This window comes from Phodopus roborovskii, unplaced genomic scaffold (assembly GCF_943737965.1).
Source record: "Phodopus roborovskii unplaced genomic scaffold, PHOROB, whole genome shotgun sequence".
Lineage (NCBI taxonomy): Eukaryota > Metazoa > Chordata > Mammalia > Rodentia > Cricetidae > Phodopus > Phodopus roborovskii.
This window is the reverse complement of record NW_026126416.1, coordinates 8962888-8988307: the sequence shown is the minus strand read 5'-3', so window position 1 is coordinate 8988307 and position 25420 is coordinate 8962888. Positions and strand designations below refer to the sequence as shown.

Here is a 25420-nt window from a genome sequence, read left to right as displayed (position 1 = left end):
CTGCAGCTCTGCCAGCCTGAAGGTGGATGTGTAGATATCAGAGTGGATTTTTTTCATGTTTATCAATAGATGGATAGAATGAATAAAATAGAATAGGATATGAATAGAATGAATCAATAGATTTGAAGCTGGTTATATACGCAGTCTTAATATCATTTTTACAGTCAATGAATATTCTTACTCTTTATGATTTATCTAAGAATATGGCAAGAAATAAAGACAGCTTCTTGATAACTGGGCAACACATGCTGTCTCCTTCTGGAGAATGTATGTGGTACATCATATATATTATGATTGTACATCTTGATATAGAATGTTAAGCATTCTCCTTCCCCTTCCCTTTGCTCCTTTCTCCCTCCCCCCTTTCCCCTTTCCCCTAACTCCCTTTCCCCACTTACTCCCTAAGCATTTGTAAGAGTTGTTTCAACGTAACCTGATTTTCCCAGGGGCTTTTCATAGCTAAAACATAAAGACCTCCATAATTCATGGTTCATGCACAGTAAAGTTTTAAGGGACTTTTGGTTTATTTCCTAGATTGTGGTTCTGGAATCAATACAGGGTCAGTCTGATGAGAGCAGAAATCATGAAGTAACTTGTTCTCCCATTGGGTACCCATCACCTGGACACCCTGGGGAGCCATTTGTGACTGGTTGCATGAATGAACTGTTCTTAGTAATGTCAATTTAATGGTTGAGTTTTAGACAAATACATTTTAATTGGGAGGTTTGCTCACTTTTCATGTTTTCTGGATGTTCCTGCCAATTTTTATATAGAAGCAATTAGGATGTATATTTATATTTCCTTTCTGCCAGCTATAGGTTCTCTCATCTCATTCCAGTTAAAGCCAAAACAAACAGGCCACCTGCTATTGATAGAACCAGAGGCAGAAGCAACAAGGAGTCCTCTGTGTACTAAATCTATCTCTGCTCATTGTTTTGTTTTGAGATAGGGTCTCACTATTATCCTACAGTGGCCTAGAACTCTGTCTTCCAATATCAGCCTTCTAAGTAGAGATGTGTGCTCTGCACCCCTCACCTCTCCTCTCCCCGCCCCCCTTCTCCTCTTCCTGAGTTAAAAACTTTTGTAAAATAGCTCTCAGGGGCCTGGAGATATAGCAGTTAATAAAGTGCTTGCCCACAAAGCAGAGAACCTGGGCCAGATCCCCAGAACCCAAATCAAAGGATCCCAGCACCGGGGAGGTGGAGACAGCAGTACCCTGGCTAAATGGCCAGTCAGGTTAACCTAATTGGTGAGCTCTGTACCAGTGAGAGACCCAGTCTCAGGAGGTAAATTATATTCCTGAGGGATAAATACAGGCATGTGGAACAGCTCCATCCATGAAGAAAAATGCACTGTGAGTATATTTGTGATTTTAATTTTTCTAGTAGACACATTAATGAACAGATTAATAGTAGGTAAAACTATACCTCAGTATTCACGTGTGATCAGTATAAAAGCATTGAATTGTTTTGTAGTCTTGTTTGTTTTAGTGAATCAAAATTCAGTTGACATTTAGGGTACTTAGAAAATTTGAGTAGCCACATTTCAAGCAACTAGAAAGCCTTGTGTCAGGCAGGGTAGCCTTAGTTGGTGGTTACTACTGCCCATTCCTCCTCCTGCTGAAATTCCAGGAACATATAAAAATTCTCAAGTGTTCTTCTTTGCTGGATATAAATAGCAGACACATGAGCTTCTTGGTATAATGCAAATGGTTGTGTCAGCTGACCAGATTTCTGTGGACAGAGGAGAGAAATGATGTTTGTGTTTTGTGACACTTAGGAAAAAACCTCCAAGTCATACTGAGCACTTATTCAGTGTCACTGTAGGCTAGGAGAAACCCCGACTTTCAAAGTAGACCATGGTATGTGGTCCGAGCTTGGAGCTTTGAGGAAGGTGTTTGTGCTGGCCAGTTTTGTGACAACTTGACCCAAGCTAGAGTCATCAGAGAGGAGGAGGAATCAATGAGAAAATGCCTCTGTAAGATCAGGCTGCTAGCAAGCCTGTATTGATCCTAGCCCACTGTGGGTGGTACTACCCCTAGGCTGGTGATCCTGGGTTTCATAAGGAAGCAGGATGTGTAAGCCAATAAGGAGCAAGCCAGTAAGCACCACTCCTCCATGACCTCTGCATAAGTGTTTATCTCCTTGTCCTCGCCCTGGTTGAGTTCCTGTCCTGACTTTTTTTCCCATCAACAAACAGTGATTTTGGAAGCCTGTGACAAATAAACCCTTCCTTCCTGGAGTTGCTTTTGGTCATGGCGTTTCAACACAGCAATGGGAGCCCTAACTAAGACAGTATTTATGTTCATTTACTTTCCTGGCTCCTGCTACACACTATAACTCAATTGTAGCACTTATCACAGTCAGAAAGGCATGTTGTAAGCATGGGAAGCTCTGGCTGATTCCACATAGGCTATATAATTCATGTTACTGGGATTAGTGTTGCAGAGTCATGTGCTATGACTCAAGATTTTATAGGCATCACTCTGGCAGCTCAGTTGATGATGGAGTTTAAGCTTATCCAAATTTTTTACAGTATTTCACATCAATTTATATTAATTTTTACTCCAGCAACATGAAACTATTTTGGCAGAAACTTGGTGACTTGACATTGTTCTCTCTGCTGAGATGTTACTTTATCAAATAAAACTTTTTTTTTCCCTTAAGACTTCAGTCTTAAGTGCTAATTCATTTGTTATTTATGTAGCCATATCATTTTGGTTTGACTATTAGTTGCCATTGTCATTCCCTTCTTTTCCTTTTCAACCTTCTTTGATATTTTATATATATATATATATGCACATAGACTATAATAATACAATAAAGCTTATTGAGATATAATTAATAATATTCCCACCTAATTATATAATTTAGTGGTTCTTAATAGATATATAATGATGTGTATTTGTCACCTTTATTCTCATTTTTTGTCACCTCTAAGCCTACCCATGCCCACTGAATAGTCATCTGGTTACCTTGTATCCACAGTCGACCAATCTCCTTTCTACCTCTAAACTCACCTATTCTGGACATTACATAGAAATGGAATAGCACGATGTGTGGCGTTCACATGTGGCTTTTGTCACATGTAACATACCTTATCACTTTATTTCCTTCGGTGGCTGAGTAATTACATTGTATACATATGCCACATTCTATCTATCTATCTATCTATCTATCTATCTATCTATCTATCTATCTATCAGTTGACAGACATTTATTTTTCCTTTGGGGTGTGTGACTAAGGTGTTATGGACATTTTGTAGGATATTGTTTTCATTTCTCCTATTTCATAGGATATTGTTTTCATTTCTCTTATTTCCCTAACATGTTTGGTCTTGTTTTTAACATTTACACCTTTAGTCTATCAGAACTAGATTTTTGTGCAAACTGTCCATATCATAGCCAGGTTCTCATCTTTGTTTTAAAGATGGCTTATAATTATCATTGAGATGATATTAGTTGATTTAATTAATTGAATTATTTAACCAGTAAATTGCATACATATACATCCTTGCAAATGAACCATTTTTAAAAATAAGGTTACCATGCCTTACAATTTAAGCACAGATGTTCACCACAATTAAGAGTTAACTAGGTTAGAATCTTTATTATTAAGAGGAGTAACATTGTTCTATTTAGTGTTAAAACTGATGACTAGAGAGAATGAGATATCAGGTTATCTATATAACACATGGACCCATTACAAAATGAAAATATGGAACTTTGGCTTGATGTGGGATAACTGCTCCAACCCTTGACACATGCATCATGAAAGGGCTTAAAGCCTCCATCCCAAAACATACTAAAAGCATGGGCAATGTCAGCACCTATGTGCATCATGACTATACTCAGCAAGGAAGGGAACAGCCACCCCATTGCTATCTCTAGAGAACACCATGTACCTGATTCTCAACTTTCGCTACATCTATGCCCAGTACCCCGCTTGGGGTAGAAGATGGTTTTAAACACATCTTTGCTGCATCCTTCACAGGATTCTTCAATGTCCAAGGTAGAACCCAGTTATCACTATTTACACAGAGAGGCACCAGTGAGGAGGGGGTGGTGAGGTAGGGGACAGGTGGGAGAAGACTCAACAATGGACAGGAGGAAGAGAGAATCAAGTAGAAGCCATGGCTCTGAACACCTAGACATGTTCTTCTGTCTCGCCAAACTTTGCTTAAAGACACAAAATTACAGAAGAAAATTTTAAGAGTTTTAAGATGTTGATCTCAGAGAATTAAACTCCAAGGACGAGGCCACTTTGGGTGTTCTATAGGGAGCATGCACATTAAGCCAACCCCAGTCATTGTAATTTCTCCATTATAAAACTTTTTTTTTATTAAAATCTAGGAGAGACTGTAAGAGTCAGAGGAACAGAAAGCCTGCTGTGAGCTCATGTCTCCTAGAAATGACAGGGAAGCTACATTCATGGACCTCAACAACATGGCTGCTTAATTAAATAAGTCCTGAACAGTGAAGATGCTGATAGTCAAGGCTGTTGTGCAAGGGGGAATTCTCAAAGGGTCCCACCCCTAGACAAAGAGCTACAGACGACTAGTTAACAACTGCTGAGAAGGGAGATTAGACTCTCCCAATGATGAATCCCTTAATTGGTTATCCGTATCCGATTCCGAGTGGCCATCCTTAAAATCATACACATACAAACAACACTAAATGGACTCAGCAGACTATATTTATATGTCTATGTATTTATAAATATATGTAATAGTAACAAAGAAAAGAGGTCATGAATTTGAGAGTGAGCAAGTGTGTACAGAGGTACATAGAATGGGAGGGAGGCAAGGAAGGGGGAAATGATGTAATCATATTTAAAATTTAAAACATTTTTAAAAATTGGATAGAAGGATTTTAGATATCTGTGAAATGTGAAATAAAGTATGCCGGACATTTTAAATTATATGCATTAAATTATATGTATTTAAATTATATATACTTGAAGTGTAACTTTGTGTTGTCATTGGTTCATAATACCAGTGATTTTTTTATCTTATTCTTTGTAGTTCTTGTATATTTTTAGGTACTCTAGAATGAAGTTATTTTTATAATCAATCACCTTAATGTTACATATATATATATGTATATATACATATATACATATATATATGTATGCACTGCCAGATATTAATAAAAGTGTGGTATTATTTATTTTAGTACTATAACTAAGAAACCTATTTCTGTTCTTGTCCAGGTCAATTAAGATAAGATTAGCCAATTTTTTGGATACTGATGGTGTTGAAAATCTTGTGAGCACCCTCATGCTGAGTAGAAAGATAATGGATGATTTAGCCCAGTACAACGAGGCTTGCAGAGATCCCGTAAGTACTGCTGGTGGCTGCTGCAGCCTCATTTTTCTGGTCCTTAGGGGTCATTATGTCCCATGAAGATTCAGGCTTGAAGCTTCCTTGAATATCATTTGTAGGATCCTGTTGTGGGGAGCAGCAGAGGTGGGAGGAGGAGTTGGCAGATGTGACTGTCATTATGGAAGGACAGCTTAGGAATGTATTTGATGTCCACCCCAGTAGCAATGAGTACCAGCCTTAGGTGAGTGGGGCTCCATTTTAATTATGTCAGATGGTGAACCTAGCTAGGATCTTTTGTTGAACTGGCTTGAGGCTAGTTTCAAGGACTAGATATAAGGATGATCATCTGCGGTCAATCTTTGGTCTTTCCTAGCATAATAACCTATACATGAACTGAGGAAAACAACAGGCCTGTGTCAGTCTACATGTTAACACTGAGTGAGGCTGAGTCAGTCTGCACGTTCACCTGAGGCCTTAAGGACACTGCCAGTTGACTTCTCTAGTTGTGCAGTTAGCCAAGAGGTTGGAGATGCATGCTGTAACTTCTCTAAAATGCTTTATTTTGAAACTACTTTATCAGACTATGACCAAGAAACATTTTAGTAGATTTTACCATTGAAATACACTGTGTAAGTAGGACCTGTTTCTGCAAAGAGACTGCCCCCACTTGTCATCGGCCCCCTCATACCTCCAGTTAGAAACTTCTTCTCAGGTTAATACCTTTGCTTCTAAAATCAGAAATTAGTTTTACCTGCTTTGGAGCTTTATGGAAGGAAAAATCATATTGTTTTCTTTCCTGGTGTGGAGTGCCTTTACTCAGCAACATGCTTGTGAGATTTGTTTGTATTATGACAAAATTATTTCATCACACAAATATATCACACCGTTCCTTCATTCTACTGCTACAGTCATTTGGAAACATGGGAAATAATGGCTTTTCAAACAAACCTTTTAAAGTTAATATTACATCACCAGGGCTATACCAAACACTTAATCATGATAACACCCTCAAGGTATGCTATTATAAAGGTACAAATTTAAAGTTTCCCTTCACTATGCTTTGGCTTTTCTTGGTCTCTTATCTTCATTTGTAACCTCTTCTCTTCTGCCTACCACTCAGACAGTGTGATCTCAAGCCCTGCTTCTCCAGGTGGTCTAATGAACATGAAGGGAGTGTCCTCTAAGACAAAAATGTTAGGGGGGCTGGAGAGATGGTTCGGCAGTTAAGAGCACTTGTTGCTCTTCCAGAGAACCAGGTTTAGTTCTCAGCATCCACATAGTAGCTCACAACCGTCTGTAACTCTAGTTCCAGAAGACCCAATATCCTCCTCTGACCAGCACAGACATCAGGCATACATGTGGTACATAAACATAAATGTAGTCAAAACACACATACAAATAAAATGACTTACACACACCTAAGAATATTAAACTTTTGAATGAGACTGAAGTGAACTTTTACACACACACACACACACACACACACACACACACACACGAGAGAGAGAGGAGAGAGAAGAAGAGAGAGAGAGAGAAGAAGAGAGAGAGAGAGAGAGAGAGAGAGAGAGAGAGAGAGAGAGAGAAGGAGAGAATGCCTTTTTACTGTTCAGTGCCTTTAACTTAACACTGAAGGTATAGAGTTACGAGCAAAGCAGCTGGGGCCTTGGCAGGAAACAAGCGAGAAACAGCAAGTATCCTGGTAGCCATGGTGGTATTCAGCTCCACAAAATCTTGCTGAAAAAAAAAAAAAGCCACAATAGGATATATTGTATCTTTATCTCTAGCAGAAGGGCTAAGACAAAGCCCAGTGGCTACTAGATGACAAGGATGCGTGAAAAACTCAATCACTCAGTTGCAGATACCATAGTAGACATATTGTTTTCTTTAAAAGACTAAAAATGCACATGTCCTATGGCTAGTAAGTTGTACTCTGGGACAGTTAGCCCCGAGAAATGATGATGCACACACAGCTATTCATAGCGGCTAGAATCATGTCAGATGGTTTTCAACAGACAGATGTATAAATAAGCTATGGCAGATCCATGCAATAGAGCACTACTCAACAATGAAAGGAATGAACTATTGCTATCAACCTTTATGAATCTCCACATATGTGGAGAGAAGCAAAGAACTTGTCCCCAAAGGTTGTGTAATTATATGTGTAGATTCATACTTAAGTATGAATACATTCAGATATACACATATATAACACTTATGCAGAAGTTCATAATTATACATTTGTATGTTTTAAAATGACAAAATTTTACAATTGGAGAGCAGATTATTTGTTGTTAGAGGCCAAGGGAGGGGCTAGGGAGATTTCCTTTTGTGGTACTGGAATTGTTTGATGCCATCATGGAGATTGAGACTCAAACCTGTATAAAGAAACAGAATCACACAAATCTGCTTGAATCAGGATCAGTTTCCCATGGTCTCACTATGCTCCAGCTTTACAGAATGTCATCATAGGGGATCCTGAACAATGTGTGAGAGGATTTTTATGTGGATCTACCGTTACCTCACCATTTAGATGGGAAGAGGCAGTTTACAGAATAGCCTTCATGAATCAGTAGCATTTTAACCCTATCGACCTTCAGCAGACTGTATTTATCACTCTGTGTGACACAATGAGTCATGTAACTGGTGCATCCTGAGGCATGTTGAGTATTTGAGAAGAAAATGCTTCTACAGATGCATGAAATGCACTTGAACCAGCTGCCATTTTTATAAAATACCATTTCCACTTGAAGAAATAAAAACTGCTAATTTTTTTTTTTTTGTTTTTTGTTTTGTTAAGCTTGGGTATTTAACCAGGATTTTCTTAAAATTAATAACATGAGCCTGTCAGCCTGGCAAAACAAGAATCACTTGCCCCCTGGAATAATATCTAATCAGGAAAAAAAATAAAAATTAAGAAAACCAGTATCTGCCATGATGAGCCTGATAGTTGCACATGCTTAAAGCAACGTTTCTGGTGACACTGTGTTTATAAAAAGTGTGACGTTATGGAATGGGTTGATATTTGGAAAACCTGTGCAGCTTAATGAATCAATATTTTCTAGTTTACAATGTGCAGTTTTATACAAGCATACATGTGTATATGTGTAAGAGTCAGTTACAACAGATTCTTCAATTTTAGTGCAGTAGAGTATACAATGTTTATCGACAGGGTTTTTGGGTTATACATTATAATTAATCTCAGGCACTACCAGTTGTAGAGTCTCAAAGGATATCCACAATTATCTGAAAAGATGCTCAGATTCTTGTCTTTTCTAACTACATTGTGAAGACATCACATTTTTCATGTATTTAAACCAAAACAACATATTGCAGTAGATTGACTATAGAAGCAGATGTGAGAATCCAGCTGTCTACTAAGCCAGATTAAAGAGATCTGCAAAAACTGGAAACAATGCCACTCCAAGTATTTGTGTTTAGGAAAATGTAAGATTTCTTTTGTTAAAAAAGTATGTGGTTGTGTCAATAACTTGTTTTATATAAAATATGTGTTTTATATGAGAAATAAAATGTTTTTTGATTGAACAGTCTTTATTATGTATACAGTGTTCTACTGCATGTATGGCTGCAGGACAGAAGAGGGCACCAGATTTCACTACAGATAGTTGTGAGCCACCATGTGGTTGTTGGGAATTGAACTCAGGACATTTGGAAGAGCAGGCAGTGCTCTTAACCACTGAGCCATCTCTTCAGCCCCAATAAAAACATTTTTAAATGAAACAGCTAGTTTAAATTTTTATTTTAGAAATACTTTTTAAAAGGGAATTCATGTCTTTTTGGTTTTAATTTCCAAATGGAAATCTCTTTGGAGCCCTTATTGAGTTGATGTCTTGTGGTCATAAAAGTTGGGGATGACTGGTGGAGAAGTGGGTTCTTTGTAAAAGGCACTGGGGTTCGGAGCATGGAAGCATGTCTCATGAGCTTACCTAGCTTCCTAAGCCTTGTTACCTTGAACTAAAGTAGATGGAATAACCCTTGCATTAGAGCATGGGGATGAAGAGGAAGAGAGCTGTGATCACAGCACGAGGCAGTAATGTTGGTTCTCTTATTGTGGCGACTGCAGTTGTGGCTGGTGGGTTCACATCATGGATGCACGAGTGACTGATTTCAGAGACCTTGGTAGCGACGCTTTCCAGGGTCTGTCTTAATAAAACACACTTTACCTTTGCAGGATGGAACAGCTCTGCAGGCGTTTGTAGCTGAAGTTGCAAATCAGATAGTTGGCATTGCAGTGATCAGGAAAGAAATGGTAAGCTCTGAAGTGGCCATTAACTTGCTTGATTGTGGCTTTCTATATCACGAACCAGCCAGCACACAGTGCCTCTTTGAAGGTTTTTGCTTTTACTTAACACGAATGAATCCTGTCCCTAAAGTATTTGGTCACGAATGTGTCTCCCACTTGCCAGCCTTTCAAGTCTTTTTGTTTTTGTTTTTAAGTTAAAAATATTTGGAATTTCCAGGAGGAGTTTTGCACATCTTTATCCCAGAACTCAAGAGGCAGAGGCAGGTGGATCTCTGTGAGTTTGAGGCCAGCCTGCTACATAGGGAGTTCCAGGACAGCCAAAGCTGCATAATGATATCCAGTTATGAAAAAAAAAAAACCAAAAAAACAGAACACACACACACACAAAATATTACAAAGAACATGAAAGGTGTTTCATTTTAAAAATTCTAATAATCTCCCACCATTAAAATAGTAGTAGTAGTAATAAAATAATGATAACAATAATAATAAAAAACCCATGCAACTGGTGTCACCAAAGGATTGCTACTATAGTTATCCACTTTTACTGGCATCTTTCTTTTACATTCAGTTACATATGTGTACCTATTGTCAAGTGGCTATGCCGTTTTATATTTTCCCCAATGGAATTATGCCAATATATTTATTACTTAATAGTCCATTCTTCTGTTGCTGACTTAAAATACTGCTTTAACATTTATTAATTTTCTATATTCCTTTGTTAGCTTTAAGTTGTATTCCATGCTATGGGTTTATTTATTGGTATCCATTATATTATCACATTTTGAAAATAACATATTTTTTTTTTATTTCATGGGCATAGGTATTTTGCCTGCAGCATGTACGTCTATTTACCTTGTGCATGTCTGGTACCCTCTGAGGCCAGAAGAAGGTGTCAGATGCCCTGGGACTGGAGTTACAGGCAGTCGTAAAACATTATGTGGGTGCTGGGAGTTGAACCCAGATCTTCTGAAAGAGCAGCCTGTTCTCTTAACCACTAAGCCATCTCTCCAGCCCTTACTTTATGTTGGATATCTAGTAACAGAGGCTTTTTTCATTGGTCTTGTTTGAGTTTGTTTATTTTATTGAGGTAGGGTCTCAAATAACTTATGTAGCCCAGGCTAGCCTTGAATTTGCTATCTTGCCATGGAATTGAATGTGATCTCTCTTGAATCTCCTGCCTCCAACTCCCAAGTGCTGGGATTACAGCTCTCTCACCAAAGTCAGCTTTCAATTGCCTTCTTTATCTAAATTTCCTTGGGCATGTCTCCCTTTAGGCAAACTTTCTAAAACACAGCATCAATTATCTCTGCCTGTGTGTATTATAAAAGCAGCTTATTTTACTCCTCGTGGTCTAGTTTTCTGTATTGTTCAATTCTAGGTTCTTTGGTAAATTTTTCATACATGTGCTTGGGCCAGTGATACAGTTTGGGGACAATTTAAGTATGTCCCCTGAAGATCCACACTTAGAATCTTTTCACAGGGTGACAGCATTAAGTGGTAGGGACTGGGACTGCGAGGTTACTGGGAAGTTGATGGGTCATCGGGGGTACTGCCTGGGAAAGAGATTAAGTAGTTCATAGGCATCCCGTTAGTTAGTAAGAGTGAGTTGTTATATAGAAAGTGGCCCCTTATCTCCTCTTTCATCTTACCATGTGACTCTCTCTCTCTCATCACATTTGTTCATGCCATCAGGCACCCTGCCTGGAGGCCTTCACCAGAGGCCAGACCAACATGGTGCATGTTCAAACCTCATATATATATATATATATATATATATATATATATATATATATATATATATATTACATATATACATATATCCCAACCTTGAATAGTTTGTTGTTGTCATTGCTTTTTAATAGTAATGGAAACGAACTAACGCAGTCAGACACTTACTCACCCTGCAGGCCTCCTGGCTTACCTTCCTCCCCCTTACTCTGTTCTGTGAGCTTGTGTGAACTGACAGCAATGCAAGCCCTTGAACTTTGGCCTTCTGTTGGGTTTGGCCAAAGGGAACCCTTGACAGGAGAAGGGAGGGCAGTGAAACTGGGGTGTCTACATCTGGCTGAGATCACATCAAGCCCACTGGCCTTTTTAATGTGGCCTTTTCTCCAGGGTGTCCTCCTAGTGGAATCCTGTGACCAGTCTGCCACCTATCCCACCCACCGAGGTCACTAATAGCTTACAGTTGCTATCTCACTAGCCCTATTAATTTCCTTACACCCTCCCCATCTCTGTAAATACCCCCTTTGTTGAGCCTACCTCCAATTATCCTAATTTGAACATACCATCTGTCTCCCTCCCTAGTATACTCTTAAGACATTTATGCTTTTATTCTGGGTATTTTGTAATTCTTTTCTTGGTACTGTATATAGATATCTCTTATTATACTTTCCAAAAGCTTATTTTAGAGTATTAGGAAAAGCACAGAGTTTTGTATTTTTGGCCTTGTACCCAATTACCCTTGTAAAGTCCCCTTTTCACTTGGAGTTTAAAATTGATCCCTGCTAACCCCCACCTCTGCTGGCATAGCATCACCTTCAGGCCATTCCATTGCTGTGAGCAGTCAGAGGCCATGGTCAGATTCAAAGGACAGAGGCACGTATTACACCTATCAGTGTGTGCGTGCGTGCGTGCGTGCGTGCGTGCGTGCGTGCGTGCGTGTGTGTGTGTGTGTGTGTGTGTGTGAGACTTTGCAGGAAAGCATCTATGGTGGTTATCCTGGGCCCTTCATTCTCCCCCTCTCTTGCAGCCTAAGGCTGGCCTCATGCTCATGTTGGCTGTGTAGACAAGGATGAGCTTGAACTCCCCACCCAAGTGCTGAGATTACAGATGTGACCACTATACCTGGCTTTGTGCTTTTTTTTTTTCAATTTTATTACATGGATAGAGTAATGTTAAATGGTGCTGCAGAAAAAGCCTACTTTTAGTTGTCTTTATTTTAATAGGATAATTCTATATTTTCTTTCATTTAACATATTATTTGTAAGTTTTAAGGAAATACCAAGTTCAGGAAATTTTCTACTTTTTGACCATTGAAGGTTTCTTTGATAGAAAGTTATTAAGTTTTTAGAGTTTACTGAGATGCTTGTGTAGAATTATTCCTTTATAGTTCCTTGCATTTATTTCTCTTTTTGATGCAATGTATCTGATTTACTTTTTTAGACAATAGCATATAGCAAGATCTCTGAGTCTACCTACTTAGATGATGTTTCCATTTTTCCTCACACTGGATACTCATTTGATAGTGTATAGAATTCTCAAAGTATTTACCCTCAGAATGCCTGTGTAAACTGACATTGTCTCCAGTTTTCAGTGTCACTGATGAAATTTAACCAGAGGACAACCATATCCTTAATCCTTTTGTGTTGGCTGATTTTGTGTGTCAGCTTGATGCAAGCTAGAGTCATCAGAGGAAGGAGCCCCAGTTGAGGAAATGCCACTATGAGATCCAGCTATAAGGCATTTTCTCAATTAGGGCTCAATGGAGGAAGGCTCAGCCCATGGGGGTTGGTGCCACCCCTGGGCTGGTTGTCCTGGGTTCTATAGGAAAGCAGGTTGGGCAAGCCAAGTGGAACAAGCCAGTAAGCAGCGCTCACCCCATGGCCTCTGCAACAGCTCCTGTCTCCAGGTTCCTGTCCTGCTTGAGTTTCTGTCTTGACTTCCTCCAGTGATGGACTTTGACCTGGAAGTGTAAGCCAAATAAACCCTCTCCTCCACAACTTGATTTTTGTCCTTTGTGTTTTGTTGCAGCAACAGAAACCTTTGTAAGTAGGAGTGGACTGTTTGACCTTTCTTGAGTCTTGTGCAGAGTTTTTATCCATTTGTTTTGCTTTTGGAGACATGTTTTATTTTGGTTTTGGATGGTTGCTTTTTGTTTGCCTAATACAGAAATCCTGAGGTGTTATCAAAGAATACTTACTTGATGTCTCTGGGAGAAGCACTCCTCTATTAATTATTTCTTACTCTTCATGTTCTTCAGTCTCTCATGACGTTCTGTTTTAAGTGGGTTCAGGGTCTTTTCAGTTGATCCTCCAGTGTCTCTTGGTAGTAGGAATAACAGATGGGCAGAATGACACATGTTTCTCTCTCTCTCTCTCTCTCTCTCTCTCTCTCTCTCTCTCTCTCTTATTTAGTTTACATCCCAGTAGCAGTTTTTCATCCCTCCTCTCTCCCCAGTCCCTCCCCTCAATTCCCCCCTCTGTTCCCACCCCCAATCCACTCCTTAGGCAAGGGCAGGTCTCCCAAGAATTTCAACAAAATATGGAATATCAAGTTAGTGGGCAAAGAGGCCCAGTATGAGGAGTATTGTCTCAAAAGCCAGTAAAAGAGTCAGAGACAGCCCCTGCTCCCACTGTTAGGAGTTCCACAAGAAGGCTAAGCTACACAACTGTGACATGTATTCAGAGGGCTTAGGTCAGTCCCATGAAGGCCCCTTGGTGGTTTAGTCTCTGAGTTCCTATGAGCCCAGGTTAGTTGCTTCTGTGACTTTTTTTGTGATGCCCTTGACCTATCTGGCTCCTATAATCCTTTCTCCACTTCTGCTGCAGGATTCCCAAAACTTCATCTAATGTCTGCCTATGGATCTGCATCTGTTTCCATCAGTTTCTGGATGACACCTCTCTGATGACAATTGAGCTAGGCACCAATCAGGTCACAGGAGAGAGTCAGTTCAGGATGTCACTAAGAGTCTAAACTGGGGTCTTTCTTATAGATTCCTGGGAGATTACTTTGCACCAGGTTTCTACCTGATCCCCAAATGCCCCCCTTTCCAGTCATTTCTCTAAATATTCTTCCCCTCTGAGCCACCCAACCTGACTGTTTGTGTTCCCATCCTCACCTGCCATCAGTCTGCTCACAAAATCTATTCTATTTCCCCTTCCCAGGGAGATCTGGATGAACCCTCATTGTTACCTAGCCTCTCGGGGCTGTGGATTATAATATAGTTATATATAACCACTTGGGCATATATTGTGTTTGTCTTTCTGGGTCTGGGTTACCTCGCTCCGGGTGATTTTTTTTTCTTGTTCCATCCATTTGCTTTCAAATTTCCTGGTGTCCTTATTTTTAAATGCAACACATTTTCTTTTTATGCATTCCTCACTTGGGGGACATCTAGGTTGTTTACAGATTCTGGATATTACAAATAAAGCTGCTATGAACATAGTTGAACAAGTGTCCTTTTGGTATGATTGAGCATCCTTTGGGTATATGCCCAAGAGTGGTATCACTGGGTTCTGTAGTAGGTTGATTTCCAGTTTTCTGAGGAACTGCCACACTGACTTCCAAAGTGCCTGAAAGTGTTGCACTCCCGCCAACAGTGGAGGAGTGTTCCTCTCTCTCTACATCCTAGTCAGCATACACTGTCATCAGTGTTTTTGATCTTAGCCATCCTGGCAGGTATAAGATAGAATCTCAAAGTCATTTTGATTTTCATTTCCCTGATAGCTAAGGATGTTGAGCATCCCCTTAAGAGTTTCTCAGCCATTTGAGATTGTTCTGTTGAGAATTCTCTGTTTAGATCTGTACCCCTTTTTAAAATTGGATTATTTGGTATTTTGATGTCTAATTTCTTGAGTTCTTTATATATTTTGGAGATCAGCCCTCTGTCAGGTGTGGGGTTGGTGAAGATCTTTTCCCATTCTGTAGGCTGCCATTTTGTCCTATTGGCAATGTTCTTTGCCTTACAAAATCTTCAATTTCATGAGGTCCCATTTATTAATTGTTGATCATAGTGCCTGTGTCAGTGACTTCAAGATTATTTCCCACTTTCTCTTCTATCAGGTTCAGTGGTTCTGGGTTTATGTTGAGATCTTTGATCTATTTGGACTTCAGTTTTGTGCAGGGTGGTAGATATGGATCCATTTGTGTTTTTCTACATGCAGACATCCAGTTATACCAGCACTATTTGTTGATGATGCTTTCTTTTTCTCCATTGTATAATTTTGGCTTCTTTGTTAAAACCAGGTGTATATAGGTGTGTATACTTACATTTGATTGATTGGCTTTGATCCACCTGTCTGTTTTTATTGCCAATACTCTATGCAGTTTTTATTACTATAACTCTGCAATAGAGCTTGATATCAGGGATGGTGAGAACTCTAGAAGTTCTTTTATTATACAGGAATGTTTTAGCTACTCTGAATTTTGTTTTGTTTTGTTTATCTGTATAAATTTGAGTATTGTTCTTTCAAGATCTGTAAAGAATTGTGTTGGGATTTTAATGGGCCATTTTTACTGTGTTAATCCTATTAATCCATGAGCATGGGAGATTTTTTTCATCTTCTGTTATCATTTTCAATTTCTGTCTTCAAAGACTTGAAGTTCTTGCCATACAGGTCTTTCACTTGTTTGGTTAGAATTAAACCAAGGTATTTTATATTATTTGAAGCCATTATAAAAGGTGTTGAGTCTCTGATTCCCATTTATCATTTGTATATAAGAGGGCTACTGAATTTTTTTTGCATTAATCTTACATCCTGTTAAATTACTGAAGGTGTTTATCAGCTGTAGGAGTTCCCTGGTAGAATTTTTTCAGGCCACTTATATAAACTATCATATAATCTGCAAATAATGATGCTTTGACTTCTTCCTTTCCAATTTGTATCCCCTTGATTTTCTTTTGTTGTTTTAGTTCTAGCTAGAACTTTAAGTACTATATTGAATAGGTATGGAGAATGTGGACAACCTTGTCTTGATCCTGATTCTAGTGGAATTTCTTTGAGTTTATCTTCATTTAATTTGATGTTGGCAGTCGGCTTGCTATATATTGCCTTTATTATGTTTAGATATGTTCTTTTATCCATGATCTCTCCAAGATCTTTATCATGAAGGGGTGTTGGATTTTTTCAAAGGGTATTTCAGCATCTAATGAGATGATCATGAGGTTTTTTTCTTTCAGTTTGTTTGTGTGGTGAATTATATTCACAGGTCTTCATATGTTGAACCATACTGCATAACTGGGATGAAGCCTACTTGATCATGGTGGATGGCCTTTTTGGTGTGTTCCTGGATTCAATTTGCTAATATTGTATTGAGTATCTTTGAACCAATGTTCAGTAGTAAAATTGGTCTGTTATTCCTTTTTGTTGTTGTTGAGTCTTTGTTGTTGATTTGGAAATCAGGGTGACTATATCCTCCTCATAGAAAGAATTTGGTAATGTTCCTTCTGTTTCTATTTTGTGGAAAAATTTGTAGAGTATTGATACTATCTCTTCTTTGGAAGTCTGGTAGAATTCCTTATAAAAACCATTTGGCCCTGAGCTATTTTTGGTCAGGAGACTATGATGACTGCTTCTATTTCCTTAGAGGCTATAGGTCTATTTAAATTGTTCATCTGTTCTTGATTTAACTTTGGTAACTGGCATCTATCAAGAAATTTGTCCATTTCTTTTAGATTTTTCCAATTTGGTGGAGTACAGGTTTTTGAAGTATGAGCTAGTGGTTCTCTGTATTTTCTGGGAGTCTGTTATATCCCCCTTTTTGTTTCTGATTTTGTTTATTTGGATATTCTCTCTGTGTCTTTCAGATAGTTTGAACTAGGGTTTAGTCAATTTTGTTGATTTTCTCAAAGAATCAACTCTTTGTTTCATTGATTCTTTGTATTGTTCTCTTTGTTTCTATTTTATTGACTTTACCCCTCAGTTTGATTATTACCTGCCATCTAGTCCTCTTAGATATAGCTACTTCTTTTTGTTCTAGAGCTTTCTGGAATGCTGTTAAGTTACTAGTATGAGATCTTTCCAAATTCTTCATGAAGGCATTTAGTGCTATGAATTTCCCCTTTAGCACTGTTTTTATTGTGTCCCATAAATTTGGGTATGTTATGCATTCTTTCATTTTTACTGAATTCTAGGAAGTCTTTAACTTCTTTATTTCTTCCTTGACCCAGTGGTAATTCAGTAGAAAGTTGTTCAGTTTTCATGAGTTTATAGGCTTTCTGTTGTTGAAATTCAGCTTTAATCCAGGGTGGTCAGTCTCTTTTATATCTGCTAAGATTTTCTTTGTGTCAAAGTATATGGTCAATTTTGGAGAAGGTTCTATGTGTTGCTGAAGAGAAGGTATATTATTTTGTGTTTGGGTGAAATGTTCTGTAGATATTGGTTAGGTCCATTTGAGTCATAATGTCATTGGTGATTTTGATTTTAGCCATTTTTACAGGAGTAAGATGGTGTCTCAGAGTTGTTTTGATTTGCATTTCCCTGATGGCTAAGGATGTGGAGCACTTTCTGAAGTGTCTTTCAGCCATTTTAGATTCCTCCATTGAGAATTCTCTATTTAGTTCTGTACCCCACTTTTTAATTAGATTATTGAGTAACTAGCTGCTTGAGTTCCTTGTATATTTTGGAGATCAGCCTTTTGTCAGATGTGGGATTGGTAAAGATCTTTTCCCATTCGGTGGGCTGCCAATTTGTTTTATTGACTGTGTCCTCTGCCTGACAGAAGCTTCTCAGTTTCAGGAGGTCCAATTTACTAATTGTTGATTTAAGTGTCTGTGCTACTGTTATTATGTTCAGAAAGCAGTCTCCTATACCAATTCATTCAAGGGTACATCCCACTTTCTCTTCTGAGAAATTCAGTGTGAATGGAATTATGAGGTCTTTGATCCATTTGTACTTAAGTTTTGTGCATGGCGATAGACATGGGTCTATCTGCAGTCTTCTACATACCATCATCCAGTTTTGCCAGCACCATTTGTTGAGGATGCTTTCTTTTTTTCTATTTATAATTTTAGCTGCTTTGTCAAAAATCAGGTGTTCATAAGTATGTGGGTTAATATCAGGGTTTTCAATCAATTCCATTGGTCTTCCTGTTTATTTTTTGTGCCAATACCAAGCTGTTTTCAGGACTATAGCTCTATAATAGAGCTTGAAGTCAGGGATGGTGATGCCTCCAGAAGTTCCTTTATTGTACTGGGTTGTTTTGACTATCCTGGGTCTTTTGTTTTTCCATATAAAGTTGAGTGTGGTTCTTTCAAGGTTTGTGAAGAATTGTGCTGTGATTTTGATGGGAATTTCAAGATTGCCATGTTTACTGTGTTGATTGTACCTATCCAAGAGCATGGGAGATCTTTCCATTTTCTGGTCTCTTCTTTAATTTCTGTCTTGAAAGACTTAAATTTCTTGCCTTACCAGTCTTTCCCTTGTTTGGTTAGCATTACCCCAAGATATTTTATGTTGTTTGTGACTATTGTAAAGAGTGATGTTTCTCTGATTTCTTTCTCAGTCCATTTATCATCTGTATATAGTAGGGTTACTGATTTTTTTCTTTTTTTCTTTTTTAGTTAATCTTATATCCTGCCACTTTGCTGAAGGTGATTTATCGGCTGTAGAAGTTCCCTAGTAGAGTTTTTTGGATCACTTATGTAAATTATTATATCATCTGCAAATAGTGACAGTTTGACTTCTTCCTTTCCAATTTGTATCCCCTTGATCTCCTTTTGTTGTCTTATTGTTTTAGCTAGAACTTCAAGGACAATATTGAAGAGAGTGGCCAACCTTGTCTTGTTCCTGATTTTGGAGGAATCACATTGTTTCTCTCCTTTTAGTTTGATGTTGACTGTTGGTTTACTGTATATTGCTTTTATTATGTTTAGGTATGTTCCTGTTATCCCTGATCTCTCTAAGACCTTTATCATGAAAGGGCACTGGATTTTGTCAAAGGCTTTTTCAGCATCTAGTGAGATGATCATATGGTTTTTCTTTTTTAGTTTGTTTATATGGTGGATTACATTGATGGATTTTTGTACATTGAGCCATCCCTGTATCCCTGGTATGAAGCCTACTTATTCATGGTGGATGATTTTTCTGATGTGTTCTGGGATTCGATTTGCCTGTATTTTATTGAGTATTTTTGCATCAGTGTTCATGAGGGATATTTGTCTGTAGTTCTCTTTCTTAGTTTTGTCTTTGTGCTACTTGGGTACCAAGGTAATTGTAGCTTCATAAAGAGTTTGGCAATGAACCCTCTGCTTCTATTGTGCGGAACAATTTGAGGAGTATTGGTATTAGCTCTTCTTTGAATTTCTAGTAGAATTCTGCACTGAAGCCATCTGACCCTGGGATTTTTTTGGTTGGGATACTTTTGATGACTGCTTCTATTAGGGGTTTTATGTCTATTTAAATTGCTTATCTATTCTTGATCTAATTTTGGTAAGTGATAGCTATCCAAAAATTTGTCCACTTCAAGTTTTTGAATTTTATGGATTACAGGTTTTCAAAGTATGACCTGAAGAGTCTGGATTTCCTCAGTGAGTGTTGTTATGTCCCCCTTTTCATTTCTGATGTTGTTGATTTGCATGTTCTTTCTCTGATTTTTGGTTAATTTGGATAAAGGTTTGTCTATCTTGATTTTCTCAAAGAACCAACTCTTTGTTACATTAATTCTTCATATTGTTTTCTTTGTTTCTACTTTATTGATTTCAGTCCTCTATTTGATTATTTCCTGGCCTCTACTACTTTTCCAGGGTGAATTTGCTCCTTTTTTTTCCCTAGAGCTTTTAGTTGTGCTGTTAATTCTCTAATGTGACTTTCCTCCATTTTCGTCATGTGGACACTTAGTGCAATGAACTTTCCTCTTAGTATTGCTTTCAAAGTGTCCCATAAACTTTCCTCTTAGTATTGCTTTCAAAGTGTCCCATAAGTTTGGGGATGTTGTGTCTTCATTTTCATTGAATTCTAGGAAGTCTTTAAATCCTTTCTTTATTTCTTTCTTGACCCAGGAATGGTGCAATTATGAATTGTTCAGTTTCCATGAGTTTGTAGAGTTTCTGCAATTTGTGTTGTTATTGAATTCTAACTTTAAAGCATGGTGGTCTAATAAGATACAGAGGGCTATTCCATTTTTTTGTTTTGTTTTGTTTTGTTTTTTAATCTGTTGAGGTTTACTATGTTGCTGAGTATATGGTTGATTTTAGAGAAGGTTCCATGTTGAGCTGAAAGAAGGTATATTCTTTATTGTTTGGATGGAATATTCTATGGATGTTTGTTAAACCCAATTGGGTCATAACTTCTGTTAGTTCTTTTGTTTCTTTGTTTCTGTCTGGTGGTCCTGTCTGGTGGTGAGAGTGGAGTGTTGAAGCCTTTCACTATAAGTGTGTGAGGTTTTATGTGTGATTTGAGTTTTAGTAATGTTTCTTTTATAAATGTGGGTACCTTTGTATTCGGTGCATAGATGTTCAGAATTGAGACTTTGTCCTGATGGATTTTTTTCTGTGATGATATGAAATGACCTTCTTTATCTCTCTTGTTTGATTTTTAGTTTAAATTCTAATTTGTTAGATATTAGGATTGCTACAGCCTTTTGTTTCTTAGGTCCATTTGATTGGAAAATCTTTTTCCAACCCTTTACTCTGAGGTAGTGTTTGTCTTTGAAGTTGAGGTGTGTTTTTTTGTATGCAGCAGCTGGATGGGTTCTGTCTTCGTATCCATTCTGTTAACCTGTGTCTTTTTATCAGCAAGTTAAGACCATTAATACTGAGGGACATTAAAGACCATTGATTGTTAATTCTTGTTTGTTTTGGATTTGTTGTTGTTGGTGATATTGTGAATAGATTTACCCTGCATTTATTTATTTATTTATTTTGGCATCTGGTAAAGTGGGATTATCTATTGCCTATGTTTTTGTGAGTGTACTTAACTTCCTTGGGTTGGAGTTTTCCTACCAGAACTTTCTGTAGGGCTGGATTTGTGGACATGTATTGTGTAAATCTGGTTTTGTCATGGAATATCATGTTTTTTTTCCATCTATAGTGACTGAGAGTTTTGCTGGGTATAGTAGTCTGGGCTGGCATCCGTGGTCTCTTAGTGTTTGTAGAACATCTATCCAGGACCTTCTGGATTTCAGCGTTTCCATGAAGAAGTCAGGTGTAATTCTAATAGGTCTGCCTTTATATGTTACCTGGCATTTTCCCTTTGCTGCTTTAATATTCTTTCTTTATTCTGGATGCTTGGTATTTTGATTATTATGTGGCCAGGTGACTATTTATTTATTTATTTATTTATTTATTTATTTGTCCGGTCTGTTCAGTGTTCGGTATGCTTCTTGTACTTTCATAGGCATGTACTTCTTCAGGTTTTCTTCTATGATTTTGTTGAATATGTTTTCTGCACTTATGAGATGGGCTTCTTTGCCTATTATTCTTAGGTTTGACATTTGCACAGTGTCCCAAATTTTCTGGATATTTTGTGTTAAGGATTTGTTGGATTTAAGATTTTTTTGGTCAATGAATCTCTCTTCCATCTCTTGTATTCTGTTGATTATGCTTGCATTGGTAGTCCTGACAGTTTACCCAGCTTTTCTATTCCCAGCATTCCCTCAGTTTGTGTTTTCTTTATTGCCTCTATTTCAGTTTTCGGGCCATGAACTGTTTGAATTTTTTCTTCATCTGTTTGATTTTTCTGGGCTTTCCTTGATTGCTTTAAGAAATTTGTTGATTTCTTGCATTTTTTAAATGGTTCTTCTTTTCCTCTATTTTTTCCAATTATTTTTTTGTTTTTTCTTCCATTTCTTTAAGGGATTTTCTCATATACTGTTTGAGGGCCTCTATCATTTTCATGAAGTTGTTTTTAAGGAAATTCTCTTCTGCTTCATCTGTGTTGGTATTTTCAGGTCTTGTTGGTGTCATATTGTTCTTTCTATTGTCGAATGTGTTCTTATACTGCTGTCTTCTTATCCCTTCTTCCAGTGGGTGCAGGTGGGTGTCTCTCTCTCTCTCTCTCTCCCTCCCTCCCTCCCTCCCTCCTATCTCGGTGGGTGTAGGTGGGTCAGGAATTCGATGTTAGTAACTCTGAATAGTTCAAGCAGAAGGCATAGGTGTTCCAAGTTTGAGCTGAGGGCAGGCTCCAGATGGTCCAGCGTGATGGTGCCAGTCCACTATGTGCAGGGCCGACCCAGGAAGTTACAAGGAAAGGGTGTGGGGGGTGTTGGACCTGAGGTGGTCAAACACTCTGTTATTTATATTATGTTTGAATTTGCACTTAGTGGGTTTACCAGTACTCTTGTGGGCCATATTTGTCAAAATATGTAATTTTCCTGTCATTAGAAACGGTCACATACATTTTGGATTGTGTTCTCAATGGTGTGCACTGGGGAGGTGAAGGAGGCCATGTTGTAGCAGTACAGTGTTAGCAAGCATTAGTCCTGATTCCACTGTAGTGTGAGGAGACAAAAAGCCCATGAAGACAGGAGCAGTGTGTCCAGGGTCTCCCCATCCATGTAAACCCTCATGGATCCCTTAAATTGCCTCACATTGCAGAAACCTCTTTCCTATCACAAGAACAGAGGAAGGAATGCCCCACCAGGGCTCTTCACAGCACAGTCATGTACTAACAGGTGTAACTCCGATGATGGGACATTTCCACACTAGTAGGTGATCAGTAACAAACCCAGGAGACCAGTGAGCCTATCTACCGACTCTCAGATAACCTTTGCCCAGTCACTTGCGCTGGCCCACTGGTGCTCCTTTGTGCCCATAATATGGTGAGGCTTCCATGCCAGACCTGACCAGGCACCCAAGGCTTGCCACGTTGACAGCAGCCAAAGGCATAAGAATAAATCTATTTAGCCATCGTCACAGACAGATCACCAGAACAAGCACATACTTTTTTTTTTTTTTTAAAAAAGAATCAGTGAGCCAAGCATGGCAGTGTGTATAAGCCTGTTATCCCAGGACCCGGGAGGCTGAGGCAGGGGGATCATTAGTTCTAGGCTAGCCTTGGTTACACAGTAAGTTCAAGGTGAGCCTGAGCTTCCACAGTCTCAATAACCAAGGGCTGTGGATGTAGCTCAGGGGTCTCGCCAAGCAGGCGCAAGACTCTCAGCTCAACCTGCAGTACTGAAAATATAGTTCAAGACGAGATGGTGAATAATAGAAGAAACAAACACACTTGACCCTATTGCACTTGGAGCAATTTTTAAAAGGTGTGTGTGTGTGTGTGTGTGTGTGTGTGTGTGTGTGTGTGTGTGCGCATATGTGTGTTCATGGAGAAGCAGAAGGACAACCTTAGATGTTACTTCTCAGGAGCTATTCACCTTGGTTTTCAAGCTAGGCTCTCAAATTGGCCTGCCATTTGCTGAGTAAGCTGGACTGGTTGGTGGCTGGCTATTGAGCTCCAGGAATCCTCCTGCCTCCATTTCCCCAGCACTGGGATTAAAGTACATGCCATCGCACCAAACTTTTTTTTTTTTTTTTGCATAGGTTCTGGGGATCAATTCAGGTCTTCATGCTTGAATGAGAAGAGCTATTTCCCAGCCCCAGCTTAAGTGACTTTTTAGAATAGCTCCTTATTACAATATGCCTGCTTGTAATTTGTTTGAAACATCCTGTCTCTGCCTCTTCTCTAGGATATAGAGTATATACGATCTCATTATAACATTGAGGATTTCATCTACTTCAGCCACCATCAGCAAGAAGAACATGGGCGCTTGCACCATTTTGCCCTGAACCCTATTTTCCGACACTACACCAAGTTTTTCCTGAAGGAGATCCTTCGCTTAGGCTATAAGTCGTGCCTCTACTACCCTGTATACCCACAGTCCCGGGAGAGTAAGGTAAGAGGCAGACATGGCCTGTCCCCTTGTGCGCATGGTGGCATCCAGTGTGCACTCCATCTTTTTGTTCTTCTCATGATAACTTTGATTGTAGCATGCATCTGAGTTCCCATTGGCTGTATTTGGTCAGGCCATTCGCTTCACCGTGGTAAGAGTCCACGAGGCTTCCAGTTCCTGGAACAATGATGCTATTAGGCAAATTTCTTGATTTTTTTTTCTATATTGACAAAATGGCCACTGAAAACTCTAGCGGTACAAGACAGGAACAGCACATTATTTCTTATGGAATGAAGCCAAAATGATCCTATCGTGTTCTTTGACACAAAGAACACTACAGAAATGAGTAGAATATCATAGTTTCATCCTATAAAATTGGTGTGCTGTACACTGCATTCCAAATAAAATTTATAGCAATTTCCATAAAGATAATGGAGGAAAGGCAGAGGTGTACAATTCTGATGGAACTCTGCTATACAGAATACCTATGTAATTCCATTTAATACTTGTACTTCCATAGAGTATCACAGCAATAGAGACCTAATTTTAATGTGCATGTTGCATATATCCACCCAATTACCAGCTCAGCTCATCTCCACATCCTCATCTCACCTTGCTGTAGTGCTCATGAGTGTGTGTTTTGTGATGATGCAGGCAGTGCATTTGCCTTTTCCTTCTCAAGCTGTAGCCTCAGTTCCTAGGACCTACTCATATGCATGCAGACACCTTCACCTACTCAGGTACTGTAACTGGTGGTTCCACAAAGAAGTGCTATATTTAGGCCAGATTCCCAAGGGCGTCTTTCCTGAAAACTGGTTCCCCAGTCACTAACATTCATCCCCAACTTGGTGTGTACTCTCAAGGTGATGGGTTTCAACTACTAGGCTGAGTAGAAGTTGTCCCTTCAGTTTTGAGTCATGACCTCAAGTTTTTCCACATTTTGCAGAGAACCCTTGACACTGTCACACTTTTTCTCAATGTCGATGAGGAATTTTCAAATGCTGTTATGTATCAAAGTGTTTCATGGACAATCTGCAAGTACATTAGCACATACACTTGTAATAGTTATGCCCGTGTATCACCTTCAAGAAAAGGCAGCTGGAGGAATGCTGGTGGGAAAGAAGGAAGAGACGTGGAAAGGAGTTTTCATGAGACATGGACCCTACTTCAGTGAGGTTTTATTTGATTTGGTGTTTGTTTCCCCTGTAAGATGTAGGACAGCAATATGATTAATGACGTGGAAGATAACACTCGTACAGGAAAACCCTGGCCCCAGACAATTTCCT

General features: G+C 38.8%; 1 protein-coding gene across 1 annotated transcript in view; it reads left to right on the top strand.

Moving 5' to 3' along the window:
* The window catches only part of Cfap61 (cilia and flagella associated protein 61), a 266015-nt gene that overhangs the window by 80248 nt on the left and 160347 nt on the right, over positions 1 to 25420 (top strand). The window contains exons 13-15 of the mRNA XM_051183146.1: positions 5212 to 5338; positions 9513 to 9590; positions 23931 to 24137. Of these exons, the coding sequence (XP_051039103.1) occupies positions 5212 to 5338; positions 9513 to 9590; positions 23931 to 24137 (412 nt within the window). The remainder of the gene's footprint in view (positions 1 to 5211; positions 5339 to 9512; positions 9591 to 23930; positions 24138 to 25420) is intronic.